Here is a 25,536-nt window from a genome sequence, read left to right on the forward strand (position 1 = left end):
CGGCTAACGCTACGGCCAAATGGGCCGTTCCAAAACAGTATGTTAAGACTAATGGTCCCATTTGTGTAATGAATGGACGTGCATACAGACCCAGGGGTTCCCAAATGGGGGGTCGCAATACATCTTCCAGAATTGTTATTATCTAAAAATAGCATATTTTACCTATTACTGTAAAAATGATTGAAAAAAATAGTAGCTAAATGTGAAATAAAACCTTGCAAATAGAAAATTTTATTCAGTTTTTGCCTTTCTTTGTTGCCAAATGACTCCTAAGTTTTGGGTTAGTTAATAGGTAATTAACAAAAGCCTCAGTAGCAGCAGGTTAAGTCATAATAGCACAGGAAACAGCCACATGTGCATGTAGGTAGGCTCATTTTCTGCAGACCAGCTAAATGAAGTATAAAGCACCATTAAATCACTTTGAGGGACAGTGGAGGTCACAAGTTTTTGGCACCTATATTTTGGGGGTCGAGGGCTGAAAAGTTTGGGAACCCCTGTTATATACAACCCTAAACCACATTGTATCAATTTCTGAGTTTTCCATACGCTTATTCGCCAAATTTAGCTGTTAAATGGTGAAAAAGTTGTTGTTATACACTCAGTTTCTCCCATTAAGCCTGCTTAAAATTGCTAAACAAATTGCTCATCAAGTAGGCGTAAAGCAAGGGCATATTAATAGAAGGTCAGTTATCTGTAAATATTCTCCAAGACATATCAACAGCATCTGTGAATGATTTATCCAACCTGCTGAAGGATTATGCATTCAAGATGGCCAGAGATAAAACTTAAATTGGGTCACGATGTAAGCGTAGTTCTGATGGCTCTTAGTGGAACTACAAGGTAGAAAGATTTTTGCAGCCGGCATCAATCACCCATCATCACAAATCATGTCTACACCCTGACCCTTCCTCCATCATTATTCCTTTGCTCTGTGGACAGAGACCGTACCAGCTGACGTCGGGTTGAGGATGTGACAAAACAATGAGCCCCATGACGCAATGGTCACAAGCCTGATTAGTCAGACCCATCTTTTGTTCGAGTTACTCAACCTTTTTTTTTTCTTCCCTCATTGAAAGCAAAGTATGCATCCTTTCCACGTGCAACACAACGCTTCAGAGAAAATACGTCGCCTCTTTTCAAATACTTCCTCATTCAGAGGAGTCGGGTAAATACATACTCCACTAAATGTTCATACATACATTTCAGAAGTTGTAATCTCTGCAATTGTTGATGAACAAGATGGTACTGTGAAATACACAAAGAGGCTTTGGAAGCCACAAAGGCAGGATTATCAACATTTTTTTATGGCATCAGTAAAGCATTCTCTGAGCATATGGTGACCACGCCTCATGTGACCATGTTCACGTCTGACATGACCCTGATCATGCCTCACGTGAGCCTAAATAATCAATAAAAAATAAGGTTTCTTCTCGCTGCTTTGCATTGAGTTTCTATCTTTCCCAGCTGTAAATAAGTGATCGAAAAGTGACTAAAAACAAGCATAAAAGCCACTTTTATTGTCAAGAAACAGTACAATCTCAATAAGGCAACTTTTGGTTTACATAGTTAATAATACTACTTTAAACAATATAAATATTTGGATTTACAAAATATCTCTTGGAGAATTAAATTAAGGACTTCTTCCATTTCTATTAAAACTTCAAAACAGTTTATGAGATGTTAGGATTGAGACAGTGAGGCATTAAAACCAATTTCCTTCATTCTTCAAGCTCATAAAGTTTCTTCAAATCAGACTTCAACTGTTCTTCATCCACTTCCTCCTCCTCCACCTCCACCTCCACCCCATCCATGGTTTTCTGCAGCTCTTCCTTGATGCGGTTCAGCTCCAGCAGCCCGTCTTGCAGGTCTTTGCAAACTTCCCGGATCTTTGCCGCAAACTCTGTCTTTGCCCCCTTATTGAGCTCCACCGAATCTTTGGCCAGGAAGAAGACATCCAGAGCGAGGAAGAGACCTGACATAACTCCTGTTGTGACACTCATCACCTGAGCAGCTTTGGCGGCGGTCCCAGCTGTACCGAGGACCTGAACAGTGCTGATCAGGCTCTCGGTGTTGATGACTAAAGCCTTGCCGGCCCGGCCACCTTCCTTCATCACATGTTTGACGTTCTGGTTGAGGTGCTTCTTTGAGATGCTCTCGGCGTATTCTTCAAAGTTCCACTCCTCAAGCTTCTCCATTCCTTCCTGTCAGTTAATTAAAGTTAAGACAACTTTAATTTTCCAATAAACCTGTCGGCAGATAATTAAAAAGAACAACAAAAAGACTGCTGTACCACCACAAAAACTGTTATGGTTGTAAAGTTGAAGTGAGCATCTGTGTCTTTGGTTACTGAGGTTAGTTCATGCAAGTTACTCCTTTTATAGGGATATGCATGGACATAACTACCAGTACACCCCAAGGCACTCTCCTATTAAAGCTGGGGTTGGTAGTCAGATTCAGATACACTTTTTGTTATACTGGTTAAAATGATTTTTATGTCCCCGATGGCAATCAATACATAATTTGTTCTTAAAAAAGAGTGAAAAAAGCCGCCATCTACAGCCGGAGTAAACCTGGGAAAACACCAACCAATCCCTGCTAACAGGAGCCAAATTATGAAACCAATCAAATCCCGTCCTGCCGTTCTGCCCGCCTCCTGCTCGTACATTTCATGTTTGTTTGTGTTTTTAACTTTCACTATGAGAATGTTTTGGTGTTTTCTTACTGCTGAGTGAGGCATGAGTTGACGTGGTGCAAAACACAAACCATGCGCTGAGGACCGGTTTTAAATCAGCCACGATCATATGGTCACGAAGCAGTGGCACTCGTGCATTTGGGTGGGGGCGTCGTTTTTGGAGGAGCTCCGAGGGGAGTGGTTAGACCAGGGGTGCATCTCGCTCGGCTGGAAGTGAAGCTTCGCTGTAGGGCGGAGCTCGTTACCGTGCTGACACAGAAATGACCGTGGCAACCACAGAAATTCTGTGGCTTCGCAGACTCTGGCTGCCCACAATGGCTGTGCCCTGTGCGGGGTTTTTTGGCTTCAAAACCGTACAACGGGAAAAGGCGGAGCAACGCTGTCCATTCTTATTTACAGTCTATGGGTTAGACGGAGTCCTAAGGAAATGCTACATTCAAATTCATGCTAGCTTTCCGTGACTACCAACCCTAGCTTTAATCTACAGTGCCGTTCAGGTGCGCTCCATCAGCACTATGACTGTATGCGCCCCCCAGAGGACAAATCTGAAATAGCAGTTACTTTTATTGAAAAATTGCAGTTAGTGTATTCTCTTATTTTTTTTTTACTTTGGGAAGTCATCCGTGGGCCAGATTGGAACCTCTGGCAGGACGGTTTTGGATCTCAGCCATATGTTAGACACCCCTGATCTATAGAGGCAGTGCTTGATTCTTCCAGTGTACAATTTAGATGATTGCATGGCTTTCATTCACAGTACACATTTTAGACTGCTCCTGATGTTAGGTAGAAATACTGCAGATCCCCATAAAGCAGTTTTTAGCAATACACAATATTGAAATCTCAATGTGAACATGAGTTCTCATGCTCAAAGCTAAAAACCATGAGTAAATGGACCAGCTGTATGTTTTAAAGTTTTCCAAAGACAAACTAGCAAAAAAACACCCTCTTGTTTTCTTACCTGCACAAACTCAAGGCAGTCCTTAATGTCCTTCATCTCCGCCTCGTAGTCCTGGATCATCTTCTCCACCTTCTTGCGGTCCGTCTTCGAATGCACCGTGTCTGTGATGTTGGCTGAAGCAGAAGTCAACCCACCCGCTGTAGCCACACCGATGCCGACGGCCGTGACGATGAGCGACGTTCCCATTGTGAAGGGTGCCAGAATGAGGCCGGTGATGGTGGTGATGGACCCCGCCACACTGGCCACCCCGCCGCCGATACTGGCCGAGACGGTTTTCTTGTGGAAAAGGTCTGCGTCGTCGGCCAAAGACAGAAGTTCGAGAATGCGCTGCTGGAGAGAGCCGCCGCGCTGGTTGAAGAATCGGACGAAAAGACGAGCCGCCATGAAGACACGATCGGCGGCTTGTTCTACGACTCTGAGATGAGGAAACAAAGAAAATGTTCCGTTGGACTGTAATGAAGCTTTAACAAGTCAACTTTAAATAATACAAATAGCACATTTTAACCGATGAGCCATAAAAGGGTAAGCTATCAAACTAGATCACGAATTTCAACCCTAATTTAAGTAAATCTCCTACTTACTCTTCAGCATCATCATCCTGGCTTGCTTCATTCCACTCGTCCCATCCTAACAGACAGAAAGAGACAATGTTAACCACAACTTTCAACTACAATAAACAATCTCACCAATGTAAAACTATCACATCAAACATACCCTCTACAGTCCTCCACCACTCTACAAGGCCGTCTTCATCCTGGGAGTGAACAATATTCACATACATTAAAAGGCAGGGATGTAAAATGACACAAAGATGTGGGGATTTTCTTGTTATCACTAAAATGAGCTTACGTCAAGAGGGTCCAGGGCTGTCCCCTCACTGGGTACTGGTATCTCGGCTAACTCTAGCGTCTGAACTTCCACTGCCTCCTATAACAGGGAAAGAAAAACATACACTTCACAATCTTTGGACATCAGTTCATCTTGAGCTATTTGAACATATTACACACACACAACTGTAAATTACTATTATGCTGACACACGGTGGGGGAGCAAGATTTTGCTCCAAGTGGGGGAGTTTAAGCATCTCGCGGTCTTGTTCGCGAGTGGGGGTAAACTGGAACGTGAGATCCACAGGCAGATTGGTGCAGCGTCAGCAATTATGCAGACGTTGTATCGGACCATTGTGGTGAAGAGGGAGCTGAGCCGGAAGGTAAAGCTTTCAATTTACCAGTCGGTCTACATTCCAACCCTCACCTATGGTCATGAGCTGTGGGTCTTGACTGAAAGGATAAGATTGCGGATGCAAGCGGGTGAAATGAGTTTCCTCTGAAGGGTGTCTGGGCTCAGCCTTAGAGATAGGGTCAGGAGCTCGGACATCCAAAGGGAGCTCGGAGTAGAGCCGCTGCTCCTCCGCGTCGAAAGGAGTCAGCTGAGGTGGTTCGGGCATCTGATAAGGGCACGTCCAACTGGGAGAAGGCCCCGAGGTAGTCCCAGAACACGGTGGAGGGATTATATCTCCCGCTCGGTCTGGGATCACCTCGGGATCCCCCAGGAGGAGCTGGAAAGTGTTGCTGGGGAGAGGGATGTCTGGGTCAATTTGCTTGGACTGCTACCCCCGCGACCCAACCCCAGATAAGTGGAAGAAAATGGATGGATGGATGGATGGACAATGGGTTGGACTTCCAATTTACACAGTAAAGTTTAGAAAAGCTTTACATCAGTCCTGAATATTCACTAATGATCATCCAGCTGAAGTAAACATGGAAAGATTTTTAACCTAATATTTCTATTTTGGATTAAACAACTGTTTCTGTAACAGTCTGTCCTCTTATGTAGATTTATCTTGCTTATAATATGATTTTGGTGGCAATATGAATTACATATGTTAAGATCAATGGTTGTCGCTCTAAATATAGTTTCAGTGAAGAGGGTTTGGGCAGAATGCCAGCTGTCAGCCCCATTGTAACTTATGTAAGCGTAAACAGACAAGCCCCCATCCTCCCATGAATGACTTTGTGGCAGCTGAGTTTAAAAACATTACTGTCAAAAGGAGGAAATCCATAGTGGAGGTTATTTAAGGTGCTTATGTAATGGCCTCAAACAAACGCACCATTCAAACCTGCATGAGGAATGAGGCCTCTTCACTGTCAGACTGTAAACAGATCCTATTACTGATGATTGAAAACAAATCAGAGGTGTTGGATTTCTTCCATTTCTAGATGTAGTCCCTTTGTTTGTGTATTTACGAACTTAAACTTAAAGTGTTTCCTTTGTCGGAATAACTTCTTGTTTTGCATTTTGAGTCTTAAGTTACCTTTTAAGACATTTTAACATCTACTCTTATTAGTTTTGGACATTAATAACATTTGTTTAATCAAACGTATCTACCTCAAAGTTTCATCTTACAAGCTAAAGCTAGTTTTGTAATGATTTTAAGGCAATGTTTCTGAATAATCCAATCTCAACCATCAACTTCTTTACTTGGAGTTTGTATGCCACACATTATCAACAGATTTAGACATATTCAGAATCTCCTTCAAAATCCTCCCGTACACATTCAAGGCCATCCACAACCTCGCCCCCCTGTATCTGTCCGATCTCCTCCACGTCGCCACCCCCTCTCGCTCCCTCAGGTCTTCCTCCTCCCTCCACCTCTCTGTGCCCCCTGCCCGTCTCAGCACCATGGGGAGCAGAGCTTTCAGTCGCTCTGACCAATACTGTAGGTTAGGTTTAGGGATCAAGTCCAGTGACCGATACTGTAGGTTAGGTTAAGGGATCAGGTCCAGTGACAAATACTGTAGGTTAGGTTTAGGGATCAAGTTCACTGACAAATACTGTAGGTTAGGTTTAGGGATCAAGTCCACTGACAAATACTATAGGTTAGGTTTAGGGATCCAGTCCACTGACAAATACTGTAGGTTAGGTTTAGGGATCCAGTCCACTGACAAATACTGTGGGTTAGGTTTAGGGATCAAGTCCAGTGACCGATACTGTAGGTTAGGTTTAAGGATCAAGTCCAGTGACCGATACTGTAGGTTAGGTTTAGGGATCAGGTCCAGTGGCAAATACTGTAGGTAAGGTTTAGGAATCAAGTCCAGTGACAAATACTGTAGGTTAGATTTAGGGATCAAGTCCAGTGACAAATACTGTAGGTCGGGTCCAGGCTTCAAAGCTGATATCATTAATGTTTTCAACCAGGAAAAGCCGGGGCCCTGTGGAATTCAGGTAGCCTCCTCAATTCCTCTGTTGGCAGGAAATAGAAAAAGGGTAAATCTGCTAAGAAACAGAAGATACTCGACTAAATCTGCCAACTTATTAAATTTAGCTCCACTTCCTCGTCAGCCACAAACAGCTGTAAAAAATAACACAACTGGTTTTAACTCACTAAACTTAGCTTTATTAAATATCAGGTCTCTGGGAGGCAAATCTTTTTTAATAAATGATTTTATTATTAAACACAATCTTAATTTTATGTTTTTAACAGAGACTTGGTTAGACCAAGATAACAGTGCAGCTGTACACATTGAATCATGCCCTCCAAACTTCTCTTTTGTGAGTGAGACTAGAACGCATAAAAAAGGAGGAGGTGTTAGTATAATTTTTAATGAGTTATTCAAATGCAAGCAGGTGTTTTATGGAAATTTCACTTCTTTTGAATATGTGGCTCTTCAGTTAAATACATCCTCTCGGTCTATATTTCTTAATATTTACAGACCACCTAAATACTGTACTGATTTCTTTGATAACCTTGTTGAACTACTGTCTCTTATCTGCACTGACTTTGATTCTGTTTTAATTGTTGGTGATTTTAACATCCATGTTGACAAACCTGAGGACAGAGTGACTGAAGAACTGTGTTATGTCCTTGACAACTTTGGACTCACTCAGCATGTGACGCAGCCCACACACAACAGGGGCCACATCCTAGACTTGGTTATCTCCAAGGGTCTAAACATTTCCAAGGTTCTGGTATCTGATGTTGCTCTCTCTGATCACTGCTGTGTTTTCTTTGAAAGTGATTTATCTGTGAACACTAATGTTCAAACTGAGGTTATCTCAAAACGTTACATTACTGAAAGTACCAGTGATATATTTATTCAGGCTTTCTCTTCCATAACCCCCCTCTCTAGGTTCTCTGCAAATGAACTTGTAGAAGATTTCACTTTAAAAATTACAAACATTATTGATTCCATTGCACCAACTAAATTAAAAGTGGTCTCCAATAAGAAAAAATCGCCTTGGAGGAATACCATGCAGGTCAAACATGAAAAAAAGGAATGTCGAAAAGCTGAGCGCAGGTGGCGTAAAACAAAGCTTCAGGTTCATTATGACATTTATAAAGAAAGACTTCACATGTTTAATCTAGAACTGAAAAAGTCAAGGCAGACCTTCTCAGACATTATCTCCAAAAACAAAGATAATGCACGCGCCCTGTTTGCTACAGTCGACAGGCTAACAAACCCCCCTGTGCCAGTGGCCCAGCCCGTCTCAGCACCATGGGGAGCAGAGCTTTCAGTCGCTCTGACCAATACTGTAGGTTAGGTTTAGGGATCAAGTCCAGTGACCGATACTGTAGGTTAGGTTAAGGGATCAGGTCCAGTGACAAATACTGTAGGTTAGGTTTAGGGATCAAGTTCACTGACAAATACTGTAGGTTAGGTTTAGGGATCAAGTCCACTGACAAATACTATAGGTTAGGTTTAGGGATCCAGTCCACTGACAAATACTGTAGGTTAGGTTTAGGGATCCAGTCCACTGACAAATACTGTGGGTTAGGTTTAGGGATCAAGTCCAGTGACCGATACTGTAGGTTAGGTTTAAGGATCAAGTCCAGTGACCGATACTGTAGGTTAGGTTTAGGGATCAGGTCCAGTGGCAAATACTGTAGGTAAGGTTTAGGAATCAAGTCCAGTGACAAATACTGTAGGTTAGATTTAGGGATCAAGTCCAGTGACAAATACTGTAGGTCGGGTCCAGGCTTCAAAGCTGATATCATTAATGTTTTCAACCAGGAAAAGCCGGGGCCCTGTGGAATTCAGGTAGCCTCCTCAATTCCTCTGTTGGCAGGAAATAGAAAAAGGGTAAATCTGCTAAGAAACAGAAGATACTCGACTAAATCCGCCAACTTATTAAATTTAGCTCCACTTCCTCGTCAGCCACAAACAGCTGTAAAAAATAACACAACTGGTTTTAACTCAAATTCAGAAAATCAGACAAGCAGTCAGCACTACTGTACGAGGTACTGGGAATGTGTTATCTGTGTGTCGACCAAAAAACAACTCAATCACTATGACACAATTTAATCCAATAAATTACAAAAACCTACAAGATATAATACAGCATTTGAAATCCTCATCCTGCTGCCTTGACATTCTACCATCACCATTTTTCAAAAAGGTTTCAGACTGCATGACCTCGGATCTGCTTCAAATTGTCAACATGTCTCTTCTTACAGGTGTCTTCCCCCAGGCCATGAAAACAGCAGTAATTAAACCCCTCCTGAAGAAGAACAATTTAGATGCATCAGAAATGAACAACTATAGGCCGATATCAAACCTCCCTTTTTTAAGTAAAATTATTGAAAAAGCTGTTTTTCAACAACTGAACAATTATCTAATGATAAATGACTGTTTTGATGTCTTCCAATCAGGATTCCGATCACATCACAGCACAGAGACCGCTCTAGTCAAGGTCCTCAATGATATTCATTTAAACACAGACAACGGCAAAATCTCAGTTTTGGTATCACTTGATCTCAGTGCTGCTTTTGACACAGTTGACCACAAGATACTACTGGACAGACTTGAAAACTGGGTGGGAATCTCTGGTGCAGTACTAAATTGGCTTAAGTCCTATTTAAATGACCGGGACTATTTTGTGTCTATAGGTAAATACACATCTGAGCGGATGAAAATCGTATGTGGAGTACCTCAAGGATCCATTCTGGGGCCTCTACTATTCAACATCTACATGCTCCCCTTAGGTCAGATAATAAGAAACAACCAAATAAAATACCATAGCTATGCAGATGACACACACATTTACATCACCATATCACCAGGGGATTATAGTCCCATACAAACACTGAGTAAATGCATTGAACAAATAAATGACTGGACGAGCCAGAACTTTCTTCAGTTAAACAAAGAAAAAACTGAAATGATTGTTTTTGGAGCCAAGGAAGAAAGGTTAAAGGTTACTGCTCAGCTCCAATCTGCAATGATGAAATGTTCAAACCAAGCCAGAAACCTTGGTGTAGTCATAGACTCAGACCTTAATTTCAGCAGCCACATTAAGACAATTACAAAGTCAGCCTACTATCACCTTAAGAATATATCAAGGATTAAAGGACTTATGTCTCAGCAGGATGCAGAAAAACTCGTCCATGCATTTATCTTTAGCAGACTAGACTACTGTAACGGGGTCTTTACAGGACTCCCTAAAAAGTCCATCAGACGGCTGCAGCTCATACAGAATGCTGCTGCTCGAGTCCTAACAAGGACCAAAAAAGTAGACCACATTAGATCTTAGACAGGAAGCCAGTGTAGATCTCTACACTGGCTTCCTGTCTGTCAGAGAATAGACTTTAAAATCCTGCTGATGGTTTATAAAGCACTGAATGGTTTAGGCCCAAAATACATTGCTGATCTGCTACTACTTTATGAACCACCTCGACCTCTGAGGTCATCAGGTACTGGTCTGCTTTCAGTTCCTAGAGTCAGAACGAAACATGGTGAAGCAGCGTTTAGTCATTATGCAACACATATCTGGAACAAGCTCCCTGAAAGCTGTAGGTCTGCTCAAACTCTCACCTCTTTTAAATCAAAGATTAAGACTTTTTTATTTACCTCTGCCTTCCTATCTTAGATTATTTTAACCCACTTTAAATTAAAATTTTAATGTAATTTTTTAATATATTTCTAATTTTCCTTTTCTTTTCTGTTTTATCATATTTGTCATTTTAATTGTGTTCTTTTATGCTTGTCTGAATGTCTCCAATGCTTTTAATGTGTTAATGTAAAGCACATTGAGTTGCCCTCGTGTATGAAATGCGCTATACAAATAAAGCTGCCTTGCCTTGCCTTGCCTTGCCTAGGTTAGATTTAGGGATCAAGTCCAGTGACAAATACTGTAGGTTAGGTTTAGGGATCAAGTCCAGTGACAAATACTGTAGGTTAGATTTAGGGATCAAGTCCAGTGACAAATACTGTGGGTAAGGTTTAGGGATCAAGTCCACTGACAAATACCGTAGGTTAGGTTTAGGGATCAAGTCCAGTGGCCAATACTGTAGGTTAGGTTTAGGGATCAAGTCCAATGACAAATATTGTAGGTTAGGTTTAGGGATCAAGTCCAGTGGCCAATACTGTAGGTTAGGTTTAGGGATCAAGTCCAATGACAAATATTGTAGGTTAGGTTTAGGGATCAAGTCCAGGGGCCAATACTGTAGGTTAGGTTTAGGGATCAAGTCCAGTGACAAATACTGTAGGTTAGGTTTAGGGATCAAGTCCAGTGACAAATACTGTAGGTTAGGTTTGAGGATCAAGTCCAGTGACAAATACCGTAGGTTATGTTTAGGGATCATACCCCTCTTCAAATCAAAACTCAAAACCCATTGCCATACTCAATGTGCCTGCCAACAGGAAATGAAGAGATTGACTGCAAAAAGCACAATAGAAATTCACCTGTGAAACCAGAGTCTGCTGTATTATGGCGGGGTTAATACAAAAAGGCACTAACTTGAATAGTCATAGCACGGGCAAATACAACCTGCCCCATCTCTCCACACACACCCTTAATAAACACATTTTCCTGCCTAGGTTATTAAAGTAGCAATGAGCTATGCATGGGTTTGTTTACACTGTTTCATAATTGCATTGCAAAGTGACTTGGATGAGAGCTTGACTAGCAGTGAATGTAAACTGCTCTGTGAGAGAAGCAGCAGCACTTCAGATCAGGCGTTCTCACTTTTAGCCTTTGGTTTACTTTGATTCTCTCTGTTTATCTGCTCTTTTCATCATTGCCCTTGAGCTGTTTCTAATGTACTCTTTTCTTTTTAGTATTCAACCATAGACTGTAGAAATAATAATATAATAATATTTGATTTAATTCATGTGGATATTTTGTAAAGTTAAAAGGCAGTATGGTATTGTTGTCAGCAGTGAGTTGTGCTACTGTCCCTTTAAGAGAGAGAGAGCTCTTTCATGTGGTCGTAGGGTGAGACTGGGGCAGACAGTTGAGGATCAATTAAGGACCGAGCCACATTGTTTCTTTACCGTCGTAGTCTAGTTTTTTGTTTAGGAAAACTTAACTTTGAATCATCCAGTAAGATTGTTTAGAAACTGTGGATTAAAGGAATTTGTTTTATCAGTTTTACTTCGGAGTCCTGTGGGGATTTATCCTCTTCAAGTGAACACACACGAGTAATTCCATGGCCTTTTTGATCTTCAACCCACCACACCCCCTGTGCATTGTGTGCTGATCGAGAAATGAGCTATCTACACTACACTTGTTTTTTGTACCAGGCTGTAAACATGTTTATTTCTGCTGTAAAGATCGGCTTTTTTTAATTGGTGTGTATGTGGTTTCTGGAGCCAGCCTCAAGCGGACACTTCAGAAACTGTAGTTTTTAACACTTCCGAAATGGCTTCAATTCTCAGATGCTTGGATTCAACTCATTTTCATCCATTAAAATTATTTCATTTTCTTGGATTTCTCTTTACTCATGTAAAGCACTGAATTGTATTTTTCAGAAAGGGGATTTACGCATTACTTTCTTACACACCTGGGTCGGGGCCTGAGCGTCAGATGATGAGTCCTGTAGAGCAAGAAAATATATACATTAAATCCACATGAACAAAAATGGACATCACATGTTGACATTATGATCAAGAAAACTCCCATTTTCAAAACACAAACCATTAAAACAAAAGAAACTAATAACAATAACATTTAAGAATATTTGCATGTCACATAGTTAATAAATTAAATCATGATGTGTCTTCCTTAACATTTCTTTATTGCTGCTTACTGATTGTCTTGCTCCGTGTATTTTATGTCCATGGCCACTTTCTCAAAGACTGTCATGTCATCTCCTTATGTAGTTTTTAGTCATTTTTAATCCTGTGGTGTTATTTTTTTAAAGTCATATTTTGTGCATTTTCACCTTTAATGGATGGGCCAGGAAATTTGGGGAGTGGAGAGTGGGGGAGGACATGCAGGAGATGGTCGAGGCTGGAATCAAACCTGTGACCTCTGTGAAGATAGACTCTGTATATAGGGCGTGCGCTTAAGACTGCTAGGCTAACGCCACCAGGAACTAAGGCTCCTTTAAGTGGAACCCACAACCAGTAAAGAAGAGGAATACAACAACTAAATCCACTGATGAAGCTGCTGTCTTCACTCTTATGCAAACACAGTCAGAGGGGCTGAGAGCTGAGCTGCCACTTACACTAGCCGAGCATGTTTTCAGGATGTTAGCATGTGTTCGGCTAAGAATTTCCTAAGTTTGCAAGTTTTTAAACAGGAGTCAACTATACTCAGAGGAATTTGAGTGAAGCAGAGGGAGGGGATTTGTAGAGTGTCAAACTAAGGCTTCTTTTCTATTTTAAGTTATATTTTTGGGCTTTTTCATCTTTAATGGATAGGACAGCTGAAGAGAGACAGGAAACCGGGGGAGTAGAGAGTTGGGGAGGACATGCAGTAAATGGTCAAGGCTGGAATCGAACCTACGACCTCTGCGACTATAGCCTCTGTATATGGGGTGTTATGGTGTTATTTGAACTCTAATGTAATGTGTTTTCTTTTCTTTTCTTTTTTGTTTTGGTCTCTCCTCTCCCTTTTTATTTTTTGTTTTTGTTTTATCTTTTTCAGGAGCCTTTTTAACATCTGGCAAGGGACTACACATGTTAACTAGCCTTTTGGCAAAATCTGGCATATTTACAAAAATGTTAAATAATATGCATGGTCTTTTCAAATTAAAAAATTAAACTACATTTTTCAGTGGACCCCTTTATAAAGCATTATATGATGGGTGATGTTTACTCATACCTTTGTTCCTGACCCAAAAAACGCACCAGGCAGAATTCTCTTTAACCTAAAAGTCTAGAGTGGAAAGAAAAACACAAATTTCACTTTCACATCTTCAAGTGCCACCGCATATTAAATACATATTAAAAACTACATTAAGAGTCACATTCATAAAGAGTATGTTTGTGCTTTTACTATGTTGGATTCCATTGCTTTAACCACTGTTGAACCTACCATAGTTCTCTTCTTTGGCGCCACAGGTGGCTGGTTTGGCGCCTCAGTTGGCTGGTTTTTCACCTCACAGCTAGCGTCGCCATCAGTGTACCAGATAGTCTGTAGACATATAGACAGATTACGCCCTCTTCTACGGTTAGTCATCGTCATACATTTTACAAATGTCTACAAGAGTAATTCTTTTTTAATTCTTTGGGCACATGATTAATAGTCAGCTCTGTGTTCCCCAGTGACTCAGAGCCTACGACAGAGACTTTTGTTTTACATTTTGTTATGATAAAACTTAAATCCAGACTTAATCCAGATATTTGGGCTTGTCCTTGTCCAACAAGTCCCTCGTGAGAAAGAGCTGTCATTGTTTTCATTTGCACATCATGTGCTTCTCACTTGGCAGTTGGATTGCATTTTTCCTGCGTGGATACGTGCTTCCTGAGTTGTTTCTGTAATTAATCCGCTTCTTGTTGCAGGGACAATGAATGCAAGGTGAGCTGCTGTTTACAGGCAACATTAAAGGTGCACCAGCCATACCAGAGATCACAAGGTCTATTATATTCAATGCAAAATGACATAATTATTAAAAGACATTCAAGGAAAATGTCAAAAAAGTGCCGTTTGAAATGTAAGACAATCAGACAATGATGTATTTACGTGTCTCTCTATGGTGCTGTCATCCAAGCTTTCGGTGCTGGTGGAGAGCTCCTTCTTAATAGTTCTGTGTTCCTGAAATGAACAAAACACAGTCATCAATCTTAGATCAGGGAATTGTACTTAAAGTGTTGTATCCAGTATGTTTTATCTGTGCGGAAGAGCCCTGTGTTCCCACATCCCTGTGTTCCCAAAGCCATATGTTCCCACAACCCTGTTCCCATGGCCCTATGTTCCCAAAGCTCTATGTTCCCAAAGCCCTGTGTTCCCGCAGCCATATGTTCCCACAGCCCTATGTTCCCAAAGCCCTGTGTTCCCAAAGCCATATGTTCCCACAGCCCTATGTTCCCAAAGCCCTGTGTTCCCAAAGCCATATGTTCCCACAGCCATATGTTCCCAAAGCCCTATGTTCCCAAAGCCCTGTGTTCCCAAAGCCATATGTTCCCACAGCCATATGTTCCCACAGCCCTATGTTCCCAAAGCCCTGTGTTCCCAAAGCCCTATGTTCACACAGCCCTATGTTCCCAAAGCCCTATGTTCACACAGCCAAATGTTCCCAAAGCCATATGTTCCCAAAGCCCTATGTTCCCAAAGCCCTGTGTTCCCAAAGCCCTATGTTCCCAAAGCCCTATGTTCCCAAAGCCCTATGTTCCCAAAGCCCTATGTTCCCAAAGCCCTATGTTCCCAAAGCCCTATGGTCCCAAAGCCCTATGTTCACACAGCCATATGTTCCCAAAGCCCTATGTTCACACAGCCCTATGTTCCCAAAGCCCTATGTTCCCAAAGCCCTATGTTCCCACAGTTCCCACATTTCTTAGATTTTATTTCCAAAATTAGGCCCTATTTTCCCACATTGCCTTTGTCATAAATTTGTATCAGATTGTATCCCCCTTTTTCCCAATTTAGTAGCCAATTTCACCCAACCTATTATCCAGTAGCAATAGACTACAGATGCAATGTAGCTTTTAGCTAAAGCTGGTGCGCCCATCTCTTTGTTTATTGCAAACATTTAATGTAAGTGCACCTGGTCCTTTTAAACAAACAAACTAAGCTAAGTAGCACAGAGGCCTCGCATTGACTAGCTTCCAGTCAGATCAGTCGAGTGAAGCACAGCAACTGGAAGCAAATCATAGTTTGCAGTGGCTAAAATTTAAGGGAAATGTAGGAACACAAGACCTAATTTTGAAAATGTCCTAGAAATGTGGAAACATAGGAACTATTATTCAGTGAAAATCAAAATCTTAGAAATGTGGGAACATAGGGCTGTGGGAAAAGGGATGACCCCATCTGAAGTATTATAAAACCAATGCAAACACTTCCCCTCCCCCTTGACAAACCATCCTAACCTTTACCTGCGTCTTCAGGGAGGAATCTGTTTTTGGAACCTCAGAGTCTGTCTTGCATTCCTCCTCTGGCATCTGTATCACACCGAAACAAAATACACTCGTCTTGAGGTCGTGCGTCATGACAAAACTCCACCATAGACTACATTTTCCCAACATACTGACAAGCTCCCAAGGTCTATTTCTTCAAATCAGAACTGCAGAATGAAGAGGTTGTATATAGGGTTTTTTCTTTTGTACCGTACCTGAGTGTAAGACTTAAAGGGGTTTACTTTCTGCATCATCCCTTTGAACCCACCGGGGTTCTGTGATAAGAAACAAATACAGTTAATGCGTTCATTCGACACGTTCTTTCATCTATAACACAAGAACAGTTTCACTGTAGGCCAACATCAGGAAGTGACAAAGTCTTTTCAGATAACCTCAATATAAAACCTTTCCTTTGGCGCCATCTAGTGGCAGCTGTATGAATAGCATCAACAAACAGCTATGAATGCAGCTCCATGTGTCTTTGTAGACTGCTATAAATATACACATTTACTTCCAGAACTGTGCCGAAGCATGGAGCTAACACTCTTTATGTTAATGAGACTGATACGCATTGTAAAGTTATTACAGATCCAAACATGACTGCAACACCTTAACAGTCAGTCCGTATGTAGGTGGACACTTTTGACAGCACAGCTTGTGTGTTTTGGCTAATGTCCACACGCAAACGCAGTTTTGAGTGACCGAAAACAGAGGTTTCAAAGACGCCTCACAGGGTGGAGATGTTTGACAACTGTGTTTCGTGTGTGTTCTTGTTGACAGCAAAAACAAACATTTGATGAGGCTGTTGTGACTACCTCAACTTGCTGAAGTTTACATGTAATGGCTGTTCTTCATCATTGTATCGTGGTGCCGTGCGAAATAAATATCAAGCCTAATCCAACATGTCCATGCACAGCTTTAAGAACACTGTGCAGAATTGCAGCTCGCTCAAGAAGAGGCTCATTATGCATGTGCACAAAGGTTTTATATGGTGAGTCACATCACTGATTATACATTATTGCCACCTGCTGGCCTGATATGCTTATAGGAGTGTTTTAAACTGTTTCAACATCGTTGTGGGGAGAGGATTCTCTACCCCATTTTCAAAAATACCTGACTACATATGGACAAGGCCTTTGTTGGTTACATTTGACTCCTCTCACCATTAGAAGCCTTGCATTTGAGTAGTGTTCATGAAACAAAATGTTGATTGAAAAGGTAGCTGGCATGTCCTTTTTGACCAAAGGCTTAAGGCTGGTTTATACTTGTGCGTTGATGTGTTCGTGACGCTCAGCAATACTCCCCCGAAACACTTGAGGGCAGTGTAGTCTCTCTGATTGTCGGGTCACCTGTTTCTGGCCCCGCTTCGATCTCTGTTTACTTTTTCACAGCGATTCAGAGCGTATTTTGTTCATTTAGAGCTGATACATGTTGCTGTTTATCATACAGACATGATTACAGGGAAGAATAGAGAGGAGACGTAGAAGGAGATTAAAGACACGGCCGATCCCAGAAGTGCTGTGAATGCAGGAAATACAATAACGCCGAGCGTACCAATCACAGGGCCTGCGGTCCTCAACGATTTGACGGCGTAAGGTACGGCGTAGGCTATAGCATAGGCTATGGCGTAGGGTACGGCCTAGGGTACGGCCTAGGGTACGGCCTAGGGTACGCCGTAGGGTACGGCGTAGGGAACGGCGTAGGGTACGGCCTGGGGTATGGCGTAGGGTACGGCCTGGGGTATGGCGTAGGGTACGGCCCGAGGTACGGCGTAGGGTACGGCGTAGGGTACGGCGTAGGGTATAGCCTAATGTACTGCGTAGGATACGGCGTAGGATACGGCGTAGGGTACGGCGTAGGGTAAGGCGTAGGGTACGGCGTAGGGTACGGCGTAGGGTACGGCGTAGGGTTCGGCGTAGGGTATGGCGTAGGGTACGGCGTAGGGTATGTCGTAGGGTACGGCGTAGGGTATGGCGTAGGGTACGGCGTTGATTCGATGCAGAAGTTTAAATCAGGCTTCAGCCTCATATATCTACCTGCTTCTCCGGCAAGTTGTTACTGTCTGTTAAGCTTCTGTTGCTTGAGGAGAGCTCATTGTTGAGAGGCTTGGCGTCCTAAAAAGTCAACAAACAAGTCAGGGGAAAAACAATCTGAGTACACAAAGACTAAAAGAGGTTCAAAACAAAAACTCACAGCTGTATATAATAATTCATCGCTGCATTTTTTTTTACCAGTAATCACTGAAACCTTGTACCTTTGGCTGTGAGGATTTGAATGGGTTGGCTTTCTGCTTCATTCCTGCAAACGTCCCTGGATTCTAATTAAAAGAAAAAGACATAATTGGTCACTCAAAGCTGAACAAGTTGCTCCAAAATCCATAGCATATGTACAATAGGGCAGACACTGTTTACCTCCTTGGCTTCACTTTCTTTCGTAGTCTCCGGTGGTTCTGCAGATTCATTTTGAGGATCGCTCTTTGGCGTCTGCTGCTAAGAGAAGAAAGGGGTGAAAAAACAACTTAATACTGAGTTTTCATTAGGTTATTGGGTTTCTTTAGTTAGTTGTACACGGAGGGTACCTGTGCCCAGGGCTTGAAGGGGTTGACTTTATGCATCATTTCTTTAAACGCCCCATGGTTCTAAAATTAAAGACACATGTATAATGAAAGGTCCAAAGAGAAGACATTTGTTGATTGCATTTGTTCATATGATACAACAGGATCAGTTCTGTAGTATCTGAGTAGGTTGAACTAGATCTAAGCTCGATCACTCAAAATTCACTTTGGCACCATCTGGTTGTCGCTGCAAGAGTAACATCCACAGACAGAAATGCATGCTACTCAGTGTTTTATATGTGTTCAGTTATTTGATACTGCTGTACAACTTTAAGAACCAGGCTTTTATATATAAAGCAAACACTCTTTCCGAAATGACACTGGTTGTACAGTAATGTCATCTGGACTGGTTTATTAAGTAGGTAACACTTCCTTATTCTTCTTGTGTTGTGTTCATTTCACATTTGAAGCTAACTAGTCGGTTTACAGTTAACACGACTCCACAGTTTACTTCTACATAATCAGAATATACATAGTTTGAGATGTTAGCTAAGCTTCACAGATCTGTACCTGCTTCTCTGGCATGTTGTTATTGTCCGCTAAGCTCCCGTTGCTTGAGGACAGTTCATTGTTGAGAGGCTGAGTATCCTAGAAAGTCAAAAAGCAAGTCAGAGAGAATCCTTGGCTCAATCTCAATGTCCACACTCACACACTCGCTGACTTTGAGGCGCGTTCCCACTAAGTCAGTGAGGGATTAGGGCTGTCCCACCATCAAATCTTCAAGTGGGGGAGGGATCTCTCACAGACTTTTTGAGCCCTTAATGCCCCCTTTCTGTAAGTGGACATTTTTGCAGACTTTGATTGAAGGAATTACCCAGAGTTCATAGCATTTTGATGTGAAACACTGGATTCCCAGGGAAACAAATTACAAAAAGAGGGACAGTAAACAAGAAGCATGGAAGGTGCAACCAATCTTAGCGTTACAAAAAAGTCTGCCTGTAAGTATAAGTATAGAAAACAGCCTTACTCTATTATCTTCACATATATGTGTATATACAGAATAATTTATACATTTATAGTTACATATTTTAATGTTGTGGTTAAGCAGTCTGTAAGGTAAGAGCCTGGATCACATGGCAGTCAGTCCGTCCCTTAAGGGCCTTGAATTTGAGGACAATAAAAAATGTGCAATGAAAATTCCTAATGCCGCTGTGTGTGATGACGTCATGCAGGTTATATAAGAAGTTGCAAAGTGCCGTCCCATTCCCAGTTCTACAGTTTGAGCCCTTACAGCCTCCTGTCCTCAACCACTTTCAAGGTGACGTCAATTAAGTCCAGAAGGGCTCAGGGTTTAGGGTTTAGGGTTCAGGGAGGGCATTGAGATTGGACCAAAGAGTGCAAAAAGGTGACATAGTAACTTGTAAATACTTCCAACTTATGGGTAAGAATAAATCACTGTTTGGTAATTAGTACAGTGCAGGTCGGTACCTTTGGCTGTGACGATTTGAAAGGGTTGACCTTCTGCATCATTCCTGAAAACGTCCCTGGATTCTGAATAGAAAGACATTCATTGTTCCCATTTGAAAAGCTACTTTAAGATCCATGGATTATGCACAGAGGATAAAGAGTTTACCTCTTTGCCTTGAGGTTCTTTCTCAGGCTCAGGTGGTTCTGCAGGTTCGGTTTGAGGATCACTCTTTGGGGCCTGCTGCTAAGAGAAGATAGTTAAAGGAGCTGAAATATTAATGCTAAAGCTTTCATAGAGTTTAGGTCATCTTTGAAATGTACATAGAGGGTACCTGTGTAAAGGGCTTGAATGGGTTGACTTTATGCATCATGTCTTTAAACGTCCCTGGGTTCTGAAACACAAGCACATATGTTGACTGTGGATTTTTTTTTAATCCCAGAAAGATGCAGAAATTTTAATTCATGCTTTTATCACAAGCCACATTGATTACTGCAATTCCCTTTTTACTGGTTTGCCCAAAAAATCTGCAGCTTGTCCAAAACGCTGCTGCCAGAGTTTAAACAAGGAAAAAGAAAACTTCTTAAAACTCTGCACTTGCTCCCTGTTTCTTTTAGAATTGGTTTTAAAGTCCTTTTACTTGTTTCTAAAGCTCTTAACAGCCTTGCTCCTCCATACATCACTGATCTCCTTTCATTTTATGTTCCAACCCGATCACTGAGGTCCTTGAATGCTTCCCTTTTAAATGTTCCTTGTGTGTCTCACACAGAGAGAGAGCTTTCTGTTTTTACGCCCCTAAGCTGTGGAACTCTGTCTCTGGAAATTAAAACGGCGAGCTCTCTGGGTGTTTTTAAAAGTAAACTTAAGGCTTACCTTTTTAATCTAGCTTTAAATTTGGAGTAATTTATTTTTAGCCCTGGACTGCATTATCATTATTATTATTTGAATTATTGCTTTAACATATATTTATCTTATTTAATTATTTATTTATCTATTTATTTCTTGTATTCACCTGATCTTGTTAATGCTACCTTATTTTTAACTTTTCTTCCCACTATTACTTATTTTATTAATTTTACTGTATTGATTTGATTTTATTTATAATCATGCCTTTTATAATTTTACCATTGCTGTTGTTTTCTGTCTCTGTCGCACTTTGGGCTCCATGTTTTTATGCATGAAAGGTGATCTATAAATAAAGTTGAGTTGAGTTGAGTTGTGTGCTCCATCAAAGAGATTAAGAGTTATATAAAACAGATTGTTTCACAGGAAGGAATTCATTGATTAGTTGGTCATGAACACTGAAATGACTGGACTGGACCAATACCATCTTAATCATGGACCCACCTGTTTAGAGTCTGAGACCTGTGACTGCTCCAGAGACTCTGTAGACGGAGCTTTAGGGACCTGCATGAGAAAACTAGCTGAGTATGCGTCATCCATCAATACTGGTACTATCACAGCATAGAGGCAAATCATACCATTTAATATAGAGCAGACAAAATCATAATAAGTATGTTTCTTTAAATGTTGTAAAGTTGTACCTGTGACGTATACTTGAACGGGTTGACCTTGTTCATAACTCCCATCACACCTGTCCTCTAATGTTTAAACCAAACACAGATTACACACAACAGAACACACATCAGTCAGCTGTTGCTGAGATATTACAAATCTGTGACTTCCTCTCACCTTCGTCTTTGGGTTCAGCTCACTTGAGACCCCGCTGTCGATTTCCTACAAGACGTGATGATTTCAGTCAGAATGTGTAAGACACCTTGGATTGTGTATGTGCAGGTGTGAAGACTCACCTGCAAGGCCTCTGTCACTTCTGCATCCTGCCTGTTCCGGCTGCAGGTGACGAGGTTGTCTAGCTCCTGGTGATGGATAAGTCATGGATTAATGAAACGAACACACGGGGACAAACAGAATATTGGAGCTTTTCGTACCTCCTTGCTGGGCCTTGGTGGGACAGCAGGAGTCGTGGCGGCCGAGCTTTTGTCTCTCCTGAACATATTCATGCTGAAATATAAATGTTTGAAATATGAGGATGTGTAGGAGCCATATTTGTGTTGATTATTTATCACGATTATTTCCTTTTATAGTCATGACTTTACTTCCGGTATTGGGCTCATGGGTGTGGTTAACCTTTCGTGTACCTGTCCAGTTGCATTGCAGGACGCAGAAAAAGAGGGTACTCTGATTCCCCTTAATAACGTCATTTCATGTTGTTGTCTCAAGTTATTTAATTATTTCTCTCTATATATTTTGGGAATATAAAGCTTTTTTTCCCATATCATTTGATTAATTTTGTTATGCTAATGAAAACCTGGTTCAATTTTATCAGTGCAATAACATACCTTACTATCAGTTCATAAGATAGAAGTGTAGAAGTGTACATATCTCTTATATTTACTATACTTTATTTTATATTCACCTTATCATTTTTACCATTGTTACTATTCTATTTTATTTAATATTCATCTTAAAATGATAACTTTTATTATTTTATTTTATATTCACCTGATTAATACTATTATTATTATTATTATTATTATTATTATATTTTATTTTCCATTCACATTATTATTACTATTATTATTATTATTATTATTATTATTATTATTATTATATTTTATTTTACATTCACATTATTATTACTATTATTATTTTATTTCATATTCACCTTATCAATTGTATTATTTTATGTTCAACTTATCATTATAACTATTATTTTATATTCACCTTATCATTATTACTATGTTATTTAATTTTATATTCACCTCATCATTATTATTATTATCAATATTATTATTATTATTATTATTATATATTCACCTTATCATTATTACTATTATCATTGTTTTATTTTATTTTCTCCTTAACATCATTATTATTGTTATTATTATTATTATTATTATTATTATTATTATTATTATTATTATTATTATTATTTGTATTATTATTATTACTATTATTTGATTTTTTTTAACTATTTAAGCACATTGTTGTATTCTCCTGTCCCTTGTTGTAAGCTGCTGGAACAAACAAATTTCCCCCAATAGGGGATCAATAAAGTCTATCTATCTATCTATCTATCTATCTATCTATCTATCTATCTATCTATCTATCTTTTTATCATCAAGAGATAACAGTACTGAGCTTCGGATTGACCTACTGGTTCTGTCGCGTGCCCCATTTACAGAGCTATAGCCCTCAAGCAGGCGGCCCACGATCAATTCCAACATGTAGCCCTTTCCCCCTTATATCAGCCACCACTCTCTATTCCAGTTTCCTGCTCTATCTGCTGTCTTATTCTCTCAGAATAAACTCAAAAGTGCCTGAAAAGTATTACTAATAAAAAGAGAGAGAAACCATAGAGTGTTAAAGGTTATTTATATGTTTGTTTTTTGCTTTTGCAACAGAGAAAACTATGATCATTTTGAGTTAGGTTGAGATCTTGAGAAAACAATGGACAATAAACACACACAAGGAATTTGACGTGGTAATTGGAACACCGGTTCTTAACCCTCCTGTTATGTTCGTTTCTCTGGAACAGCAATAAAGTTCCTGGGTCAACTTGACCCGGGGCATACTCAATTATCCCAAAGTTTCAGAACCCCAAAAAATCCCAATACACATTTTTTTAAATCTCATTTTAACTCCATTACTGACCATTTAAATCAAGATTTAGTGCAATGATGTTCTTTAATTCACACAGATCATGGTTCAATGAGGATAACTCACTCGTTTGTCATTAAAATTCATGTTAAAACTTTTTTAATGTACATTGGAAAAGCCCTGAATATAAATAAAATGGTTTTACATGACATAGATTATTGTTTATTTTATTTTAATTTTTTTTATTTTTATGAAGTGATGTTGATTAATTAACATGACTCCTCTTCTGTCACATGCTGCCCAGATTTTATGCTGCATTTAGCTGGTTTGGAAGATATATATTGCCTAAAATAGACTTTAAAAAGGGTCAATTTGACCCACAACATAACAGGAGGGTTAACAACAAGACAGTAGAGACAATAAATACAGAAACCTAAATATAAAAACTCTAAGTAAAGATACTTCCTGTTTTTTAAAACTTGTGTTAAAGCCCATTTTTATTCCTTAGCTTTCAACCCTGCATGAGACTCTGCTCCTGTTTTAGTGTTTTTATGGTTTGTTTTTATTTATTGTTTTATTGTTTTAATTGTTTTATTATCCTGTGTTTTAATCCTGTGGTCATTTTAAAGTGCTTTATAAAAAAGTTGAGTTGAGTTGAGTACAAAGAAGTATAAATTCAAACTTAATGTTGTTGAAACTGTAACTAAAACGAGTATTGACGCATGTCTGCTTAGGGCTTCCATAGCGGAGGCAACACAACATGGCTCAAAACAAACAGCCTCTCACAGTCACGTGGGTTGTGTTTTTATACATGTCTAAATCTGCCATCAGGGAAGGTCGTCTCCTCCTTCAACAAGCCAAACCCCATTCACATTTATCAAGATTTACGATTCAATACATGTATCATAATTGTATCATTATTTCAACTCAAAACTAATTAAAATCAAAGTTTTACATTAATTGCTTTAGACTGTGTTTACACCACGTCACCTGATGGATGACGTCAGTAAAGCCTGAAACGTAAAGCAAGTCAGGTCATTGAATAAAGTTTAAAAGAACCGGTTCAAGTAAAGTTCTGCTGAACAGGAGTCAGCCGAATTGTAACATGTGTTCCCCTGAGCTGTCCTGACTCCTAAGTTATATTTCAACATGAAGTATTAAAGTGGAAACACAACAAATCTTCAAATTGGCAGAACTTTGAACACAGTTTGGTGAGTGTCGCTCACGCCCTGACTATAGAAACAGCATTGTTCATTGTGTCCTCCTACAGAGGAATGTGGATTACACAGACTAACATCATGAAACGAGCAGGGTGCCTACCTCAGTGCTGGGAAAACACACACGCGCTATAAGAGAGAGAACCAGCTGGGTGTGAAAGTTACAGCAGCAGCAGAGAAGCCGAGTTTATGAAGTTGTGCGACACAGTCTCTCACTTCCCCTTCATCATCACGGAGAGACCACGTCAAACTGGTTAGACCAAAACTCAGAGGACCTGAATGAATGGCGTTTGATTACCGATGATAATGGCACTGCAGGTGGAGTAGAGCCGGGGAAGTGAGGAACAAACAGGCGCTGGTGACCTGTTACTAAGTACTTCTCTCCACCCTGAAGCTATGCATACTTTGGAAAAAAGAGAGTCCTGTGTCCTCATTTGAATCACCTGAGAGACCTTTTCTGGGGCGTGGTCTCTTTCCTATGGGAATTCTGTCCCATCATGGATCAAGTTGTGTTGCCAAAGTTTACTGGACTAACTTAAATATACTTAACTTTGTAATGAGATGAGTAATTAATATATATATATATATATATATATATATATATATATATATATATATATATATATATATATATATATATATATATATACATATATATATATATATACATATATATATGGCAAGCCGTTCAGGAAATAATATATTGAATGAAAGTCTGAATATATTGAATGAAACTCGATATATATGGAAT

The 25,536-nt window shown here is 40.2% G+C and overlaps 1 protein-coding gene across 4 annotated transcripts; it reads right to left on the reverse strand.

The window, feature by feature from the left end:
• Positions 1–1,490: 1,490 nt before the first annotated feature.
• On the reverse strand, positions 1,491–25,225 carry si:cabz01007802.1. Of its 4 annotated transcripts, none has more exons than XM_034676707.1 (25): positions 24,889–25,224; positions 21,897–21,969; positions 21,759–21,824; positions 21,640–21,684; positions 21,492–21,548; positions 21,295–21,354; positions 20,282–20,341; positions 20,116–20,190; positions 19,971–20,033; positions 19,053–19,130; positions 18,507–18,566; positions 18,340–18,417; positions 18,183–18,245; positions 17,965–18,042; positions 16,144–16,203; positions 15,908–15,973; positions 14,559–14,630; positions 13,911–14,009; positions 13,698–13,751; positions 12,433–12,465; positions 4,500–4,577; positions 4,365–4,404; positions 4,232–4,277; positions 3,651–4,065; positions 1,491–2,201 (listed from the first exon to the last, which is right to left on the reverse strand). In XM_034676707.1, the coding sequence occupies exons 2-25, from the start codon at positions 21,966–21,968 to the stop codon at positions 1,719–1,721; spliced, it is 2,301 nt and encodes a 766-aa protein (XP_034532598.1). In that variant the 5' UTR covers position 21,969; positions 24,889–25,224; the 3' UTR covers positions 1,491–1,718. The 4 variants fall into 4 exon arrangements, with proteins under 4 accessions (XP_034532598.1, XP_034532599.1, XP_034532597.1 ...); XM_034676708.1 differs by having other exon boundaries at positions 18,340–18,414; positions 20,116–20,193; XM_034676706.1 differs by having other exon boundaries at positions 20,116–20,193.
• Positions 25,226–25,536: the final 311 nt, after the last annotated feature.

The sequence above is a fragment of the Notolabrus celidotus genome, chromosome 23 (genome assembly GCF_009762535.1).
Source record: "Notolabrus celidotus isolate fNotCel1 chromosome 23, fNotCel1.pri, whole genome shotgun sequence".
In the NCBI taxonomy this organism is placed as follows: domain Eukaryota; kingdom Metazoa; phylum Chordata; class Actinopteri; order Labriformes; family Labridae; genus Notolabrus; species Notolabrus celidotus.

Excerpts from the sequence above, each read along its gene's own strand:
- si:cabz01007802.1 (XM_034676706.1), bottom strand. The coding sequence starts at position 21,968 with ATGAATATGTTCAGGAGAGACAAAAGCTCGGCCGCCACGACTCCTGCT. Across the intron at positions 13,752-13,910 it reads CGCCAAAGAAGAGAACTATG|ACTTTTAGGTTAAAGAGAAT; the intron begins GTAGGTTCAACA and ends TTTCCACTCTAG. Across the intron at positions 4,405-4,499 it reads CAGCCCTGGACCCTCTTGAC|GATGAAGACGGCCTTGTAGA; the intron begins GTAAGCTCATTT and ends GTTCACTCCCAG.